This window comes from Berghia stephanieae, chromosome 2 (genome assembly GCF_034508935.2).
Source record: "Berghia stephanieae isolate SIO BIC M18660-M18661 chromosome 2, UCSD_Bste_1.3, whole genome shotgun sequence".
Taxonomy (NCBI): Eukaryota; Metazoa; Mollusca; class Gastropoda; order Nudibranchia; family Aeolidiidae; genus Berghia; species Berghia stephanieae.
Window position 1 is genome coordinate 84672190 of NC_088361.1, and position 18562 is coordinate 84690751.

Consider the following 18562-nt stretch of genomic DNA (forward strand, 5'->3'; position numbering starts at 1 on the left):
GAAGTCAGGGTCCTGATAATTCAGTTGGAAGAGCACTCTCTTCACACGTTAAGATTTTTTTCTAAACCCCCTGTCCACCATGATTGGGTGGCTGAATCTGTTAGATCTGGAGTCTGGAGGAAAGTACTTTGCGAAAGACTAGCGACATATCAAAAGAGTAGCAAGCGATTGCTATTGTCATTTTCATGCTATAGAAACGGGGATAAGCTCCGGCTCCATGGGCCTCATGGCTCTGAAGGACTATTAATAATATTGAAAATTCATTTTCAAGCTCCAGGTACAACTGGACATAATACTACATCTTGGGATGTTAAGACTTGTTGACTTGACTATTAAACAGTTGGTACTACTTAAACTCCTTTTTCTTAAATAAATTTGCTTAAACATTCAAGGCAGACATCATTAAGGTTTCAGCCATTTTATTACCTTAAAAATTAACATTAAAAATACAAACACAGTACAATAAAATTAAAAATTCAATTACAGCATGGGAAATGATTATACAGTGTAACCTCGTTATACTGCCATGTTTGGGACCAGGGCAAAATTGGTGGTAAAGCGAGTTTGGCACCCTGCGGTATAATGAATTTGGTCAATGTTGTATAGGACTTAACCAGTATTTGGAATCACTGTGTCAACTCTAATTAGAAATCATACTTATAATAACTTTTTAACTGGATGAATTTGTATTTAACACAGATTTAAGGTAGAATTTAGTGTACTCATCAGTCGTCAATTATAGTATAGTGTCAGTGTTCGATTTTATTTAAATAGCTATTATACCAACAACAACAAAAAAACATCAAAAGCAGATTTTTCATTGTGATCAAAAACTTGCAAGACAATTTTGTTGAGTAGGCTTTGGTGGTATAACAAGTTTTAGTCATTGGGTTCGCAGATGGCCGGCCCTATAACGAGGTTTTTGTCATTTTTTATATAGATAAATGATTGCTCCAGGCAAAAAGCTGGTGGTATAACGAGGTCTGAGTGTACATTAAAAAAAAAAAAATTCAAACCAAAGAGCGAGGAGTATTCCATTTTGATTGCGAGTCTCATAACTTCACAGGTTGAAAATTGTTTCCTCTAACAGCTTATTATCAGTTTAAATTTTAATGAAAAAAATAATACTATTTTGTTTTTTATCATTTAAGGCTCTTATGTTCTCAAAAGTTAAATTTAAAAGTCAAATTTCATTAAAATGAATACCTTTTCATGAACTTTCCAAGGAAATGGAGTTGTCAAATTCGAAGTCAATTCTTTATATTTAATAAATGATCTTTGGCTATTCCACACTAAAACGTGTTTAGAAGGGAAAACTTGGGGCAGGATTTGTTTTCTTTTCCACAGATTTTACTGTGCTTGCAACATTTAGGTCATATCAGCACGAGTAAATAGGGTGATATAAGACTCAACAAGTGACCTCCTGCCCGCAAAGGGAGGTAAATGACCCCACCTAGTGGGACAGAATAGTTCATTTTTAAAAATACAGCATCCTTATTCAACTAAACTTTCAACATTGTAAGCTTACTACAAACCTGCCTGATATCATACGTAGTTACACAGTAAATGAGAGGAACTCAAATTACATACATAATGATATAACCAAGGGAATAGGGTCGCAAAATTATTTCAATGTAAATTCTTAATTTTATACACTGAACCCCAAATCCATCAGTAATTCAAATGATTTTCCCTTGGCCTTGCTATTTTAAAATGACAGGTTCAGCCATGTCAAAACCCCAAAATAATAACATACATTTTAGTAAAACTCCTGTTTAGTGACATCATAGCAATAATCGACAGTTGACAGCGATGTTTGACACAAAAAAATCTAACCAAATACGCAACATTATTTCCACCAAGCATCATCTCATACTTTTAGCCAATAAAAAAAAAAAACAACTCATGGTTAACGAGATTGCTTTGTTACTGACCAATGAGAACACATGTTTGCTTAACAATGAAATCACAAATTTATTTCAATGTAAATACTTCAATTTATACAGCAGACCCCAAATGCATCATTGAATCAAAAATTTATCCCTTGGCCTTGCTATTTTAAAATGACAAATTGTCAGTTCAACAGGGATCATCCATGTCACGTAATGGCTTTCCGATGGTAGTCGGGGGTTGCAATCTCATAGCTTGAGGTCTTGAATAAAGTTGCACCATTTTTAGACATATATCTGGAAAATAAATAAGTTTCCATTAGCATTTGAACCATAAAAAAACCCCTTCCTTATTGATTCAAATCAGTAATCTTAAGTTAAAGAAAATAAAATATATTTCTGAATAAATAACACTATCATAAAGAGAGATTATTGCAATTAAAAAAAAAAAAAACACACAAAAAATATATCATAAAAAGATACAATATATATATAAAAAAAGAATAAAATTAAATTCCCTTTACCACCCTCCGACAAAATTTTTCTTTAGGATTTATTATAAACAAAAGACCAAGATAACTCCTCTCGACAAAAGGCCCCAACAAATTTTTCCACAAATGAAAAGGAAAAGGTAGACACAGGAAAAGTTGACTGATTTAACACTTCAATTTAATTGAAGACAAAATATTGGTGCTATATAATAATGTTTATGTTTGTGGGCAGATGGCGTGAGGGATAAAATAAAACTTACTTAAGAAAATCATGAACATGATTAAGTAAGATGTGGACTGTTTTCTCATCCAAAGATGTAAAGGCTAACATTGCACCAAGGCGAACTGAAAAAATAGTAAAAAGAAAATATTAAAAATTCATTAAATTCTAACAAAAAGTAAACACTATATTGCCTGAGAGCGTGCCCCATGAAAAGGTTGCAAATGGAGTTAAAATATAGAAGCTTTACTAAAGGATTGAAATAAATATAACACTCAACATTCCAGTTTGCAGCCAACAGCAAAGACAATATCAAACAACTGCAGCAATTGTTTGATGGTGATATTGACGGCCAAGGCAGAATTCAGCAGAAAACATTCCTGGCACTTTCATGGTCATTGACATTCAAATATTTTTAGACAAATATTTGGCCATGGGCAATAATTTATAACTGATGGGTATAGTTGGTATAGTAATAATAGTTTGTTGAATTATTGGAAAAGTCAAAATTGAACACAGCTATGACGACTGTGTAGGTAATGATGTGGGATTTAGGTTTGATATTTTATTAAAGCAGAAATCTTATGATCAAATACAAGAAGGGAAAAAATTAATAAATTAGAAAAATTAAACTTTAAAAAAAAAATAAACAACAAAAAGCCTCACCAAAGAGCCTCAATAGATGTGTAGCACCATAAATACTCGACATTGGCTTGTCCTTGTGTTCTGCGAGGATCTGTGAAAAAAAAAATCAATTAAGAAAAAAGATTTTAATGACAAAATAAAAATAATTTAAATGACAAAAACTGCAATTTTTTCATATAACAAAGTGGACTTTCAGAAATGTCAAACATAAAGATCAAATTAAAATGCACACATACAAATTTTGAATAGATTTCACAAAACTTAAACTTAGATATCTGTATATTGCACTTTTTCTATGGTAAAGAACATATATAAACAACTCATGTTACTTGTAGCTAACAGGAGAGACCGTTACAGTGTTCGTCAAGCTTTAACAAAAGATTATTGCAAGCTATGTGATATGACAGTACAAGTTTATTTCGATAATAAAATTTCAATTCATCAAGTAAGAAAAAATATGAAGTGATTAAATAAAAAGCTGATAGATAATAACACTTTAGAATTCAATATGTTTCAAGTTTCAAATTATTTATCAATCCTTGCTCTTTGAGTGAATCTAATATACAGCAAACTGTGTACATTGTAGCATACAAAGTATCATATCAAATAGAAAATCCATTTGCTTTTTTATTTTATTTGTTCATTTTATTAAAATTGCTATTTTGACACTATCATATCAAAAATGTTTGTCTTTGTCAGGACTTCATCTGTATGGGCTTCACTTGAGTTATATTTTTGTCACATTTTCTGGAGTCAATAGAAATTAAATATGAAAATTAACAGCTGCTATGCAAGTAAGGAGTTCACTCACATTTGCTTAGTAGAAACCCATCTGTAATGGCAAACCTGTACCAGTTTGTAAATTTATTGTTTCTATATATATATATATATATATATATATATATATATATATATTTTTAAAAAAATTTTTAATGAATTTAATTTACCTCGCCATACTGTGGTCGTTCAAATTTGTATAGTAATTGAGTTCCCAACATGACATTAAAATAGTCTTTGCAGCCTAGCATGGACTCCAGCATGGCATCTCTGGAATAAATCAATGGTAGACGTCAGAAAAGGTTGATTCAATAATAAAGCAACAAATAGGAAACAAAATCTGTTGTATGTTAGAAATATGAACAGGTGTGTATGATACAGTGCCAGACAAAGCAAACAGAAAAAATGGTCTTGTGGTATGACACTCGCTTCCGGATCGGAAGGTCCTGGGTTCGAGCCTCGCTCGACGCATAAGTTGAGTCTTTACTCACATTCTCTCACCGTATTCAGGTGTAAAATTAGTATCCGGCCGTTAACAGCATTGTCTCTGTCTGAAAAAAAAATTGCAATATCGCCCAACAGGCGTCATGTCACATTCTACATGTTAATTGTTGCTAGGGAACCCTTGTAATGCACTTTGAGCATGTTTAGAGGATATTGCGCTATATATAAAAGCTCAAGTTTGTTTGTTTTTTAACCATCCCAAAAAGTCAGCCTGTCTGGTTGTCGAGGCAGGCTGATGGTCTTGTAGACTATCTTTTGATTTATCTATTGTTTTGGTTCAGGTGTTATCCCTTTAATCAGTCTTCAATCCATTTCTTTTCAATATTTGACAAATTACATTGACTTGACAAAAAAAAAGAACAAAAAAGAAAAAAATTCTTTCTGCCCAAAAAATTTGTTGATTTCTTTTCTTACACTGCATAATTAGATAACAAGCCATTTTATGAGAATTGCCTCATTACCAACTTTCTTTCTGTCACGGTCTTCTACAATTTACATATTCTCAGTAGCTCTAATGCTTTACATAACCCCAGACAAATTTACAAAATCCTGTCTTCTAAGCTCCATTCACAATTTTGCTTTTTCCTAAATATGAACTTGATAGAAATTGGAAGACATAACTTAACTCACTTGTTTACGTTGGAATTTTTAGAAGTCTTTGATTTGATGTAGTCATCGATGATATCATCAACTGTCTGTTTACATGGAACTGTGACAAGCTGGGGGAAAATGGTAAAATTTATTTTAGTCTCATATTTTAAACCTTAAAAAAGGGGAGGAGGGATTATTTTTCATTTCAATTAAAATTCAAAAAAGAAATGTGAAGACATTTAAGATAATTGAAAAGAAAGAAAGAAAGAAAACACTTGAAATAGTATTTCCTTACAATTTTTCAGTCAATTACAGTCAATATAAATAAGTGAGCCCTTGACAAATTATGTATAAAAAGAAAACAATGTAACACACAAACATGTACAATTGTAACTTGGCCCAATTCACACCCTTTTATGATTATTTATTTCTGTAATAATGTATTTCCCTTATAAATCTTTATCGGATGATTTCTGTCTAATTTGTAGATTCAGTTAAAATTCTCCCGGGAGGAATGAACATATGATGCTCTTCCCAAATAGATCTTTGATGAACAGGAAGCATAGAAAGGTGACTACCTGACAATTTATGGGGAAACAGCCCAAAAATGCACTTTATTAAGCCAGAGTTTTGTGAAAAGAAGTAAATAAGACCCTAATCACACTAAATTTTATTTGTTCGGGAAGTATCTCCACAAAAAGAATATGCACAGAGATATGCAAAAAGGTGTAAGTTTGGATAAACAAAACAGTGATAAGTCACAACAAACCATTTTCTGTCTTGTAATGAGATCCCAATCATCGACTAATACAGGCTTCAGATCTTCGGGAATTTTCACTTTGACTTCAATTTTAGACAGATATGTTTCTTCCTGGGTAACAAATACAAAAACAAAATATATATAAAAAGTTAAGGGTGCACATTCCAGAGAAGTGAATAATTTCAAGTGGAAGCTTTAACAGAATTGTGATATTTTAAAAAGATAACAATGATGATGATAACAATCATGATAATAATAAAATCAAAATAAAATCTTTCCAAAATGAGCTTTTCTTAATGACTCAATAACTCCATGTCCTGATACACATACATGAGAGTGTTATTGAGCATACACAACATAAGATAAGAATCAAAAGAATATGAATCCTTGTTTCTAGCACAGATTACTCACAGATTCCACAGTGTTATCAACACGGATTCTTTTCCTCTTAGGCTCCCCACTGGCCTGAGACTGTGATGATGAATTTGAGTCTTGACTGACAGTGGCTGGTGCTTGTGATGCAGCTGACAATGGAAAAATTATAACACAATGGAATATATGACAGTATTTTGAAGACAATTTATACATGTTGATTGTTTTATGGTGTATAGATCATCCCAGACCAATTTTTCTCTGGAAGTTCTATTTTAAGTAACATTAATATAGCTAAGGATTGGTCTACTTGTGTAGCACTGCAAAACAAGACCACTTACCAAGAATAATATTCACTTATCCATCTCGGGGTTATAAAATTGTAATAAGCATCAATTATATTAAAAAAAGAAAAATCATCAGAAAACCCATCGTCAAATTATCATAAAAATGGACGTCAAAAATATTAATATTATTTCATCAAAAAAGAAAAACAGGAAAAGAAAGAAGGAAAGAAAAGTCTAAATTGAATGTCAATTTTTAAAATGCTAATGAAATTTATCATGGTAAAAAGATACTCTCAGCAAATGGCAACAAACCAATGAGAACTGGGAAGGAAACGCAAAATCATTTAACCAACATAAAGCACAAAAACAATACATTGAAAAAAAAATTATATTTTTTTTCAATCAAAAAAAAAAAAAGATGATTCCGATTTTATCGATATTTGGGGAGTAAATTTAACCAGATCTATTGCTGCTATGCGATTACATAAAATATTCACAGCATCTGCCAGTCAGACACGATGTACCAATGCACAATTTGTATATGTAACCTTGAACGTTTATAGTCTGATTGATATAATTAAGGTTGCCAATTCAAGAGGCAAAAATTTATTGAACTTTTACACAAACACACAGATCAACCCCTTTCTGAGTACTCAACTCCAGTAAAAAGACATGTTGTACTTACTTTTTTCCCGTTCAGCAGGTGATTGACAATATACTGAGGGTTTATAACATAATGAATTCCGTAAATATACGGAAAATGGTCAAACTTGTATAATTTAGCGAGAAGTGATCCCCAAAATGGCTGTCTAAAAACAATAACAATAGCCCAGTGGCATCAATTTCATTTCTTCTGTAATCATCCTTCTTGTAAAAACAATTAATACAGTAACTGGCAGACACTATTACTATACAATATAAGGAGACCAAACTTTTTTTTAAAAAGTATCTAAAGGTTATTGTTTACTCAGTACCTGCAGCACTGTCTTCTTTCTCCTGCTCCTTCTTCTCCTCTGCCTTATCTTTATCTTTATCCTTGTCCCGGTCTCTGTCTTTTCCTTTCCGTTTTCCTCCAGTTGACGGTTGAGGAGTGGATGGTCTTTCTTTACTTTCCTTCTCTTTTTTCTCTCTCTCCTTCTCTGCCTTCTTCTCTTTAACCGTAGATTTCTCTTTCTCTTTGGAATCTTTGGTATCTTTCTCCTTTGCAGACTTTTCCTTTTCTTTCTCAAGTTTCGTTTTCTTGAGCAGCTCTTTCTCAAGTTTCTTTGCAGTTTTGGTCTTTTTTGTGAATGCACTTTAATGAAAAAAAGAAAAAAGAAAATTTCCTCAAATGTATGAATGATTCAATTCCTAATTATGAAAATAATTTCAAAACTCCAATATAGGCTATAACAAAGTAATGTTTTGATTTTTTTTTTAAATGATGTCAACATTACATATATCACTTTACTTAATGATTGTTTCAATTGTTAATAATTATGAAATTTGATTTCTAGATATTAAAAGTGGATCGACCAGAAGCAAAAAGATGATTGCAACAGCAATGGTGTGAAATGTTAAATAAAATGCACTTTTATTAGGAAAAATAAATGTAATTTCTTCAACAAAACAATTAATTTCATAATTCTGATAAGTGTATCTCTGTTTCACAATAAATTCGTTAGTGGGGAGGAGGGGGGGGGGGCGGCTTAGCTGTAGGGTTGCGGCATTGCACTCTGACCCAGAAGGTCCTAGGTTCAAGCCTTGCTTTAGACACTTTCATCTTTTTCCTTGGCAAGATTATTAATATTAACCCCCAATTTGCTCATCTGTACACAAGTGATTCCTCTTGACATATACCACACTTGACTGATGGATTATCTACATCCTTTTGTGAAATGCCTAGGCAATAACATCTAATTATGCTGCTTTAAAGGGCAAATGCTTTAAAAAAAAAAAAAAAAAATTCAAATTCCCAGATGTGGCTTAAAGCAATATGGAGGCCGGGGACACATATGAGAAAACAGAATATCAGCTCTTAAAAAGAAAAAGAATTCAAAATATTGTTAATCTTTACTATAAAAACATCATGCCTGAATTTAAATTAAATACATTTTAATCCATTAAAAAAAAAAAACAATTCTTAGTCATACCTGTGACTCTTTAACAATTCTTTTTGTTTTTGTATTCCAGCCTCATTCAGCTTGACAACACGAGTTTCTTGAACCAATTCATCCCAACTGAAAATACAAAATAAATGAGTTAAGAGAGAGAGAGAGAAAAAAAAATTAAATATCCGTAAGAATTTTTATATAGCAAATTAAACAGGTCAACCATGTTGAATGCGATTCATGTTACAAATATGTAGATTAAAAAATACAAATTTGGAGATTTTTTATATAGCGCAATATCCACAAACATGCTCAAAGCTCTTTACAAAGGGTCCCTGACCAACAACAACACATAACATGTAGAACGAGACATGACGCCTGTTAGGCGATATTACACAGAGACAGAGATAACGCTGTTAACAGCCGGGTAATCATTTTACACCTGTTTTCGGTGAAAGATGGTGAGTAAAGAGCCTTTTCCAAGGACTCAACTATGCACTGATCAAAACTCAGGACTCATACCACAAGGCCACATAACGTACTATAAAAGATAGAGATAAATAAACACAAAACATAGAAATAACCCATAAACTAATTGAATGATCATATCTTGATTTTTAAAAAGTAACTAATGTCAAAAAACACATCAAAGGAATTTCACTTCTTGAGGTAAAAAATAAACTTTAAATGTTTGCTCCATTTAATATGCTCCATTCTCTTGAATGAAACTAAGTTTTAGAAAATCGTTGAGAGACATTGTCTCCCATCAACAGCCTCTCATTTTTAAAAATTTTAAAAGACCCCAAAAGATTTCCTTGATTGTATTAAAAGATTGCCCACTAGTATCTAAGGAGCAGAAAGCTGATGGTGACAAAAAGTGAACAAGGAGGAGAATATAGAGCAATTGAGACGATAAATTATCATTCATTGAAACCATTTCTGGAGAGAAGGAAACTGCATCTATGTTCCACCCCACATCAAGTCTCACTGCCAGCACATTTGATTGGAGGAAATTCCTCCTCTGACTCAGAGGAAAACCATCAGCAATGTTGCCATCCACATTCCATAATAAGCCAAGTTGAAAATACAATTTGTTGCACGTTAACCATCTTCTCAGAGTGCAAAAATTTCAACTTGAAACTTATACTGCTCATATTCTCAAATTAAAAGTTTTCAGAGGATAATAAACATGTTTCACTTACTTTTTGTTCCATCCATTGTAGTGGATAAGATACTGCACTTTTCCATCCCTCACCTCAGATCCAATACACTGAATGGATGAAATAAAGGAAAGATGGTTGTTAGATACTAATGGCGTAATCAATCATTTGTCCAGATCATGACTTCATCATAACCATATAGAAACAATTGATGTGTCTATTCAGTGCATAAAATCGTTTTTCCTGGCACCCTTGGGAACAAATCAGTTCGGACTAGAGGCCAGAGGTATGGTCTATCTCAATGTATCAAATTAATATATAAAGTGTCGCTAATGGTTCTTGGTTGTATATTTTTACATTTGCATATATATATATGTATACATTGTCGCCATAGATTCTCAACTTTGTGTTTATTCATTTTTATGCATGCTACGTCTGTAAATGAATTTACATTTTTTTGGATGAATAAAGTATATATTATATTATTATTATTATTATTATTATTATTATTATTATTATTATTATTATTATTATTATTATTATTATTATTATTATTATTATTATAAAGAATAGAGTTCAACACATCTCTTGATGGGTGAAACAGCCAAGATGTTTGTTTAGTTTTTTTTTCTGTGAAGCCGAGTCTCAGATTCAAGACCCTGTATCAGGCAGTTTGGTTATTTTTTCCTTTGTTTAAAAGATTAATCCATAATTTGCTCATTTGGACAGCATGGGTGACTTCTGTTTGGCGTCAAAGAGCTGTTTGAAAGATTAGCTTTTTCTACACCTTTCATAGAATATTTGGGCAACCACTTCATACAATATATTGACTGACATTGGAGAAAATACATAAATTCTAATCTTAGAGTCAGGAGAGAGCATTTTTTTTCTTACTTACCTTTGCTTCATACAGCAGTGGACCATGATAACATAAAACCTTTTCTCCTGTGAACAAAATAAACAGAAAAGTAAATGAAAATGATTGCATCTGAATACTAGACAGACACTAGATTCATTTTTCAACAGGATATAGCATCATATATAGAATGAAGCTCTGTCCAAAGAGTGACTGGTATAATAAAGGAAATGAGGAGTGAGAGTAGAAACCAATTAAAAGTGACTTTATTTTTACGGACTTGACTATTTATTATACTTTGACCTTGTTTGAGAGATTAGATGATAAATCAATATTTGAATTTGAATTTGCGTATGGTCAGCAGTCTACCATTTTGTTTTTTGAAGTATTGAAAGGTAGTGGACAGCAGTCCTAGGTTTTTTTATTTTTTCTTTTAGGGTTAGCTCGAGTTATGAGGATTTTTTTTCTAGATGAGGATCTTTTTTCTAGACCGGCTCTATTTATTAGGACATTCGGGAAAATAAACTTGACCTCTATTTCTCCAAACACTGTGCTCCAAACGCTTGGGAAATAAACTTGAACTCTAATTCAAATTCTCATCTGCTCTACAAAATAATGCTGAACTCAGTAAAAATGGCTGGCTAAAACAATCTCTATTTCTCCGAATGGTCGAGGATGTAAACTTGATATCTAATTCTCAAATGCTCAGCCAACCTAATGCTGAACTCTATTTTCCCAAATATGGTTATACAGACTCCAATCTGAATAGCCTGTGTATGTTGAAAGGGCAAGTTTTTTCTTCATCTTTATTAATTGTTTGTTTATTTAAAGACATCTTGAAAATTGTCAGTCATTCAACACAAAAATTGTTTTTATTCTATGTTTTGTTTCAGTTTTCATTATATCATTTCCTTTTCCATTCTTCATTTTTCTCTTTGTTTCAAAAATTCGTTAATTTCTTTGGGGGGGAAGGGTTTTATCTAGCTCTAGAGCATGCTTCCTCTCGGTCCTTGTTGAAGTTGCAGAATGATGAAAGATGGCGTGTGAACTCTCGCAAATAAGTAACCAAAAAAATCTTGAGAACGAAAAATGGAAAACTGTTAAGAGAAATAGAGTTCAAGTTTACTTCTCCGAGTGTTCAGAGAAATAGTCACTTCGTTTTTTTCTATTAGGGTTAGTTATTATTTACGCAGTGGCTATTTTTACAGTCCTGTAAAGATGGTTCTCGTTAAACGACGTCGCTCGTCTATTATGAAAAAAAAAGAAAAGCAAGAAAAACTCTACTAGAATCGAAGTCAATGGAAGAACGATTGCTCAAGGCAAGATTTGACTCACCAAAATATGCTTAGAAGAGGCTTAGAGACTTAGGCCTAATTGAAATTGTCAGTAATTGTTTGTTTATAATGCCCCATAAGAGGACAAGAGTGAGGACAAGAAAATAAAGCTTTTATGATAAGCTAAGTCAAACAGAACAAGAGACTCCAAAGCATTATGGATGTACCTATATAACTATAAAATGCTTGATGACCTAAGCAAAGGTTGGAGGTGGGGACGAGATAATGACTGTAAATTGTAAAAATAGCCCCGGAACCATCTAACGGGACTGTAAAATATCCCTGCGTAAAGGTGTTAGGATTATTTAAAGGTACTAGGTTTTATTTTGTTCTTAGGGTTAGTTAAGGGAATATTTGGGTTGTTGTCCTTAGCACGAGGAGCAGTCTTCAGAAGTCAGAAGGCCTCCCGAGTCTAGATTAGAGACAAGAGTTCAGGTCAGCCCGAGTCAAGAGGAAGAGAGAAAGATGTGATGAATGTGTGAGAAAGAGAGTGGGACAGGAGAGACAATGAGATGTAGAGGGATAGAGAGGGGGTGCACACAAACAGATAGCGTTGAGAGAAGATGAAGGAGAGTGAGAGTAAGTAGAGTTAGAGGAGAGAGGGAGATTTGTTCAGAACTTTCTGACAGTCGAGAGAGAGCTTTCACTCTACATATTCTCTTACCTTCCTGGTACTTTTGTTTCGGCGCCATTTGAGTGTATCTAAAGCAAAAATGTCTGATAGATACTTGCAGTTACATTAAACGAACTCTTTTGGAAAGAATAAATGCACACACAATGAAATCTAAAGAACAGAACACTTGTCTCACAGCGCCAAAGCAAAAAAATCGCCGGAAAATTAGACTGCTGTACCCTTTCTAACACCGACAAAGAAGAGTAAAAATAGTTTAATTCAGCGTTGTTTCCCTTGGTAGCAATTTTTTTGATGATGACGATGTTGATGATGATGATGATGATGATGATGATGATGATGATGACGACGAGGACGATGAAGACATACTATCACTTTTAGATTTTTATGCATTTAAAGCGACGTGTACTGAGTACACAGAGATCTATATATAAGAAAGAAATGTAGATTATTATCATATTATTATTATTATTATTATTATTATTATTATTATTATTATTATTATTATTATTATTATTATTATTATTATTATTATTATTATTATTATTATTATTATTATTATTATTATTATTATTATCATTATTATTATTATTATTATTATATTATTATTATTATTATTATTATTATTATTATCATTATTATTATTATTATCATTATTATTATTATTATTATTATTATTATTATTATTATTATTATTATTATTATTATTATTATTATTATTATTAGGGGCAGCGTGGCTCAGCGGTACGGTCTTTGCTTCGTACCCGGAAGGTACCGAGTTCGATCACCCGCCGCTGCGCTGTGTGTCCTTAATTAAGTCTCCTCGCCCTAACTCTGCCGCGCTGCACTGCGGCTAACGCCTGGGTTATTCCAGTCTCCCCTTTGAATTTACCCTAGAGAAAAATTTCCCCTATGGGATGACTTTAGGAAATAATTTATTTTTTTATTTTTTTATTTCATCATGATGATGATGATGATGATGATGATGATGATGATGATGATGATGATGATGATGATGATGATGATGATGATTTTTTTTCATCTGGAGACAATGTAGTTTTTGCGCTCGTTTGGGTCAGTTCATGATTGAATGGCAGCGCCTGCTGTGGCTGAACAGGCCGATCTGGGAATGGCAAATCCTTTGGCACTTGTCGCAAGTATATCCCACGCCAGCCTCTCCTGGTACTGCCACCGATTGTGCCCTCTGCCGCCTGGTGTCTTATCTCCTCCCATTGGACCTCTCTTCTTCTCTCACACAGCTGAATACATTCTCTCCACAGTGAGGTTCCACAAGTCTTGGTCAGCAGCCGAGGTCCGTTGGGCGGATGTTTTTGGTGTCATATCTCTTTTGCAGATTCTTCGCCATGGGGATTCGGCCTTTCTGCATGGGTACAACGTGACCGAGCCAGCGCATACTTCACCGGGAAAGCTAGTCAAACATGCTTGGGGGTTTCCCTCTGGCAAGTGTGTCGTTGTTTGGAACGTGATCTTGTCAGATGATGCCTAGACTCTTTCTCAGACTGCGCAGGTGGAAGGCATTGAAACTGCGTTCTTGGCTCGCATACAGAGTCGATGACTCGCTGCTGTAGAGGAGTGTGCTTAAAACGCAAGCCTGGTACACTGTCACCTTAGTGTGTTCATTTGACCCGATGTGGAAGAGAGCGAAGGTAGAGGACTCTTTGTGTGCCACAGGAATGCCGTTCAACTACGGCCAGCGGTGGGTTTTCCACTGCCATTCCGACCACGTGTTGCTCTTCAGGTTCTTTTCCTTACCAGAGACATGTGTATTCTTATTCTCTGAGGTTGCCACTGGATGTAAGCCTGGTTTCTTGTAAGGCTGCAATATCAATGTCGAGCCTCTTGAGCTTGCGGTTGATGATGCCTGTCATTCTTGTCGGGTGCAGCGTTTATAGTCTTCTCTTCAGTTTTTGTTCTAAGCTCCAAGCACCCATTGAAGCAGGCAGACCGTGAGGAGTCAGCACCTTATTTTCTGGGGGCGACTCAGCTGGGGGTGGGCGATAGCTGAACCTCCCACCATCGGAGACGACCCGTAGGGTCCGAGCTCTCGCCAATAAGCTCTGGACTTATCACTCGTAACTGTTACGTTTCGTGTTAGTTCTGTCGCTGGAATAGCGGCACTGTGCAAGCTCGCCATACAGGATGTCCTTTCTGTATTGAGTACAACGTGACCGAGCCAGACTTCTCCGCGGAAAAGCAGTGTAAAAATGCTTGGGATGCAAGGTGCAAGCCTGGGCAAAGTGTATGGAGATTTTGGGCTGCCCCGTCATCAAGACCGCCCCCCCCCCCCCCCCCCCCTACTCTCTGCCTCATTTAGGTTTTTTTTTATTTTCGGTTGTCTTCTGGCACTTTTCTATTCACTTCATTTCTTGTTATTATCAACATAAGTGCCTGTTCCGCTCACTTTCTGAATTAATATTCACCCCCAATACAGGAATTTACTCAGTATCTCAATTGTCTCTATGTTATGTTGAGAATAGAGCTATTAAGCATAACTGCTGCTGACGAATTTCGCGGGGCTTCGATAGTGTTGAACCAATGACCTCAAGATGTCGGGAACGGACTCAGGATAGATACTACCCTTGATTGATACCATTGTTTTTGTCTGTTTGAGTCGTGGATGGCGTTGATTGTAGAGTGTTTCCATCTCGCGGCCAGGCGGAGTTGTCGTAACACACAGGAGGATTGTGGATTCGAACCCCATCGCCGCAAAGTTGTTAGTCTCTTTTGTCTTCTGGCACTTTTTTACTCACTTCATTCCTTGTTATTTCCTCTATCCAGAGCACCCTACCCTCCATTATTATTATTATTATTATTATTATTATTATTATTATTAGTATTATTATTATTATTATTATTATTATTATATTATTATTATTATTATTATTATATTATTATTATTATTATTATTATTATTATTATTATTATTATTATCATTATCATCATCATCATCATCATCATCATCATCATCATCATCATCATCATCATCATCATTATCATCATCATCAGCAGCAGCATCATCATCACCATCATCATTATTATTATTATTATTAGTATCATCATCATCATTTTATTATTAATATTATCATCATCATCATCATCATCATCATCATCATCATCATCATCATCATCATCATCATCATCATCATCACCATCATCATCATCATTATCATTATGTTATTAATATCATCATCATCATCATCATCATCATCATCATCATCATCATCATCATCATCATCATCATCATCATTATCATCATCATCAGCAGCATCATCATCATCACCATCATCATTATTATTATTAGTATCATCATCATCATTATATTATTAATATTATCATCATCATCATCATCATCATCATCATCATCATCATCATCATCATCATCATCATCATCATCATTATCATTATATTATTAATATTATCATCATCATCATCATCATCATCATCATCACCATCATCACCATCATCATCATCATCATCATCATCATCATCATCAGCATTATTATCATCATCATCATCATCATCATCATCATCATCATCATCATCATCATCATCATCATCATTATTATTATTATTATTATTATTATTATTATTATTATTATTATTATTATTATTATTATTATTATTATCATTATTATTATTAGTATCATCATCATCATCATCATCATCATCATCATCATCATCATCATCATCATCATCATCATCATCATCATCATCATCATCATCAGCATTATTATTATTATTATTATTATTATTATTATTATTATTATTATTATTATTATTATTATTATTATCATTATTATTATTAGTATCATCATCATCATCATCATCATCATCATCATCATTATTATTATTATTATTATTATTATTATTATTATTATTATTATTATTATTATTATCATTATTATTATTAGTATCATCATCATCATCATCATCATCATCATCATCATCATCATGATCATCATCATCATCATTATTATTATTATTATTATTATTATTATTATTATTATTATTATTATTATTATTATTATTTTATTAATATCATCATCATCATCATCATCATCATCATCATCATCATCATCATCATCATCATCATCATCATCCTCCTCATTATTATTATTGTTATTATTATTATTATTATTATTATTATTATTATTATTATTATTATTATTATTATTATTATTATTATTATTATTATTATTATTATTATAACAATAATAATGATAGTTATTTGTCTAACCTGATATATTGTTTTCATTCCATAGATATCCACTGAAATAATCATAGACTGTCCATCTCGTCGCATCTACGGCCACAAAGTTATATTTATTTATTGATTGATTTATTGATTTATTTATCTATTTCTTTCTTTCTTTATTTATCATATATTTATCTATTTATCTATTTAATTATTTGTGTATTCATTTATTTGTATTCATTTATATAGTTAATTATTTATTTTAAATGGTATACGCGACCAGAAATGCATAGAGCAAAATACTTTTTAACATTTTTTTTTTTTAAAGATATGGGGAAAGCCATTAGGGGGATGGGTGTGGAATCAAATGAAAAGATAAAAATTGATGAAAACACATTAGGATTAACAAACAAACAATAAATAAAAAGGCACGCGTCAAGGTCCTGGCTATAGCTGCTGCCATTAGGTAGCTTGCTTCATGCGAATCGAGAACGGCTGGAGTATCGCATGACACACTTGAAAACCAGCGGGCATATTTTCCGCATTATTGGTTTATTAATCAATCGAAATGTGTGATCTCGCTCAGTTCTCGCAGGTGTGAACCAGCAGCAGTGGAAGCGAGCAACTCGGAACAATCGGGTATAGGAGTGGAAAGATGTATTGAATTGGCGATAACAGGTCCATTTGAACGAACCTGGTTATTCATCGAAGCACAGCGAGATCATTGGGTGCAGGTCGGAGATGTGTTTATTCAGGCAAGAATTCAAAACGTGGACGAAGATCGTTCGTTCTTTTCTGTGGTTTAATGAATTAAATGAGCCGTGCTTTCTGGCGTGGCGTGTAAAAAATAGCGCCTCATCTACGCTAAACAACCAGCGATTGTTAATGTATGCTAATACGTGCTTAAGGCAAACAAAACATATCATTTTATCTTTTAGTTTAGAAATAGATCAAGCAAAGCATCATTTAAAGGCTCATATCTCAAAAGATGAATTACGGAGTAATTTGAGTGTATGAAGAGGCCCGTCGGAGGAAAGAAAAATATAAAAATATTAAAAAAAAAAAAAAAAGAGAGAGAGAGAGAGAGAGAGAGAGAGAGAGAGAGAGAGAGAGAGAGAGAGAGAGAGAGAGAGAGAGAGAGAGAGTTTAAAAGAAGTTATTTTATGCAGCTAGATTCGAGCAAGAGTTGGAACCCGTCGTCTCGATAAGGTATTATGACAAATTTTTCCGTTGGATTGAAACCCCTTGTAAAGCGGGTTGAGCACATTAAGTGGATATTGCGCTTTCTAAAGGTTTTTTGATGGTTTTTTTTTTTAATGCACTCGCCGTTCATTGTTTAATGTGTGACTATGTGATCTTGTGGTATGACACTCGCTTTTGGATCGGAAGGTCCTGGGTTCGAGCTTCGCTCGGCGCATAGTGAGTCATTGGAAAAGGCTCTTTATTAACATTCTCACACCGTACTCAGGTGTAAAACGAGTACCTGGCAGTTTACAGCGTTATTGTCTCTGTCCGAAAATATCCCCTAACAGGCGGAATATCCTATGTTAAGTGTTGCTGTTGGACAGGGACCCTTTGTAAAGCGCTTTGAGCATTTAGTGAATATTGCTCTTTTTTTTTTAAGTGGTTGACGCTGATCGAGTTGGCGTTAAAATATTGTATTGTTCCAATCAGATTGGTATCTATCAATATTTTAAAGTCCAGTGCACTGTTGCGCATAAAATAGCATGCCTGAGCGA

General features: G+C 33.5%; 1 protein-coding gene across 1 annotated transcript; it reads right to left on the bottom strand.

Annotated features, from left to right (window-relative positions):
- Positions 1 to 402: 402 nt before the first annotated feature.
- On the bottom strand, positions 403 to 12838 carry LOC144965700 (mortality factor 4-like protein 1). The gene is made up of 12 exons (XM_078901300.1): positions 12641 to 12838; positions 10685 to 10731; positions 9829 to 9896; positions 8669 to 8755; positions 7511 to 7830; positions 6289 to 6401; positions 5887 to 5988; positions 5157 to 5245; positions 4193 to 4292; positions 3267 to 3336; positions 2641 to 2725; positions 403 to 2186 (listed from the first exon to the last, which is right to left on the bottom strand). Exons 1-12 carry the CDS (start codon positions 12666 to 12668, stop codon positions 2099 to 2101), a joined length of 1197 nt encoding a protein of 398 aa, XP_078757426.1. The 5' UTR covers positions 12669 to 12838; the 3' UTR covers positions 403 to 2098.
- Between the last annotated feature and the right edge of the window lie 5724 nt (positions 12839 to 18562).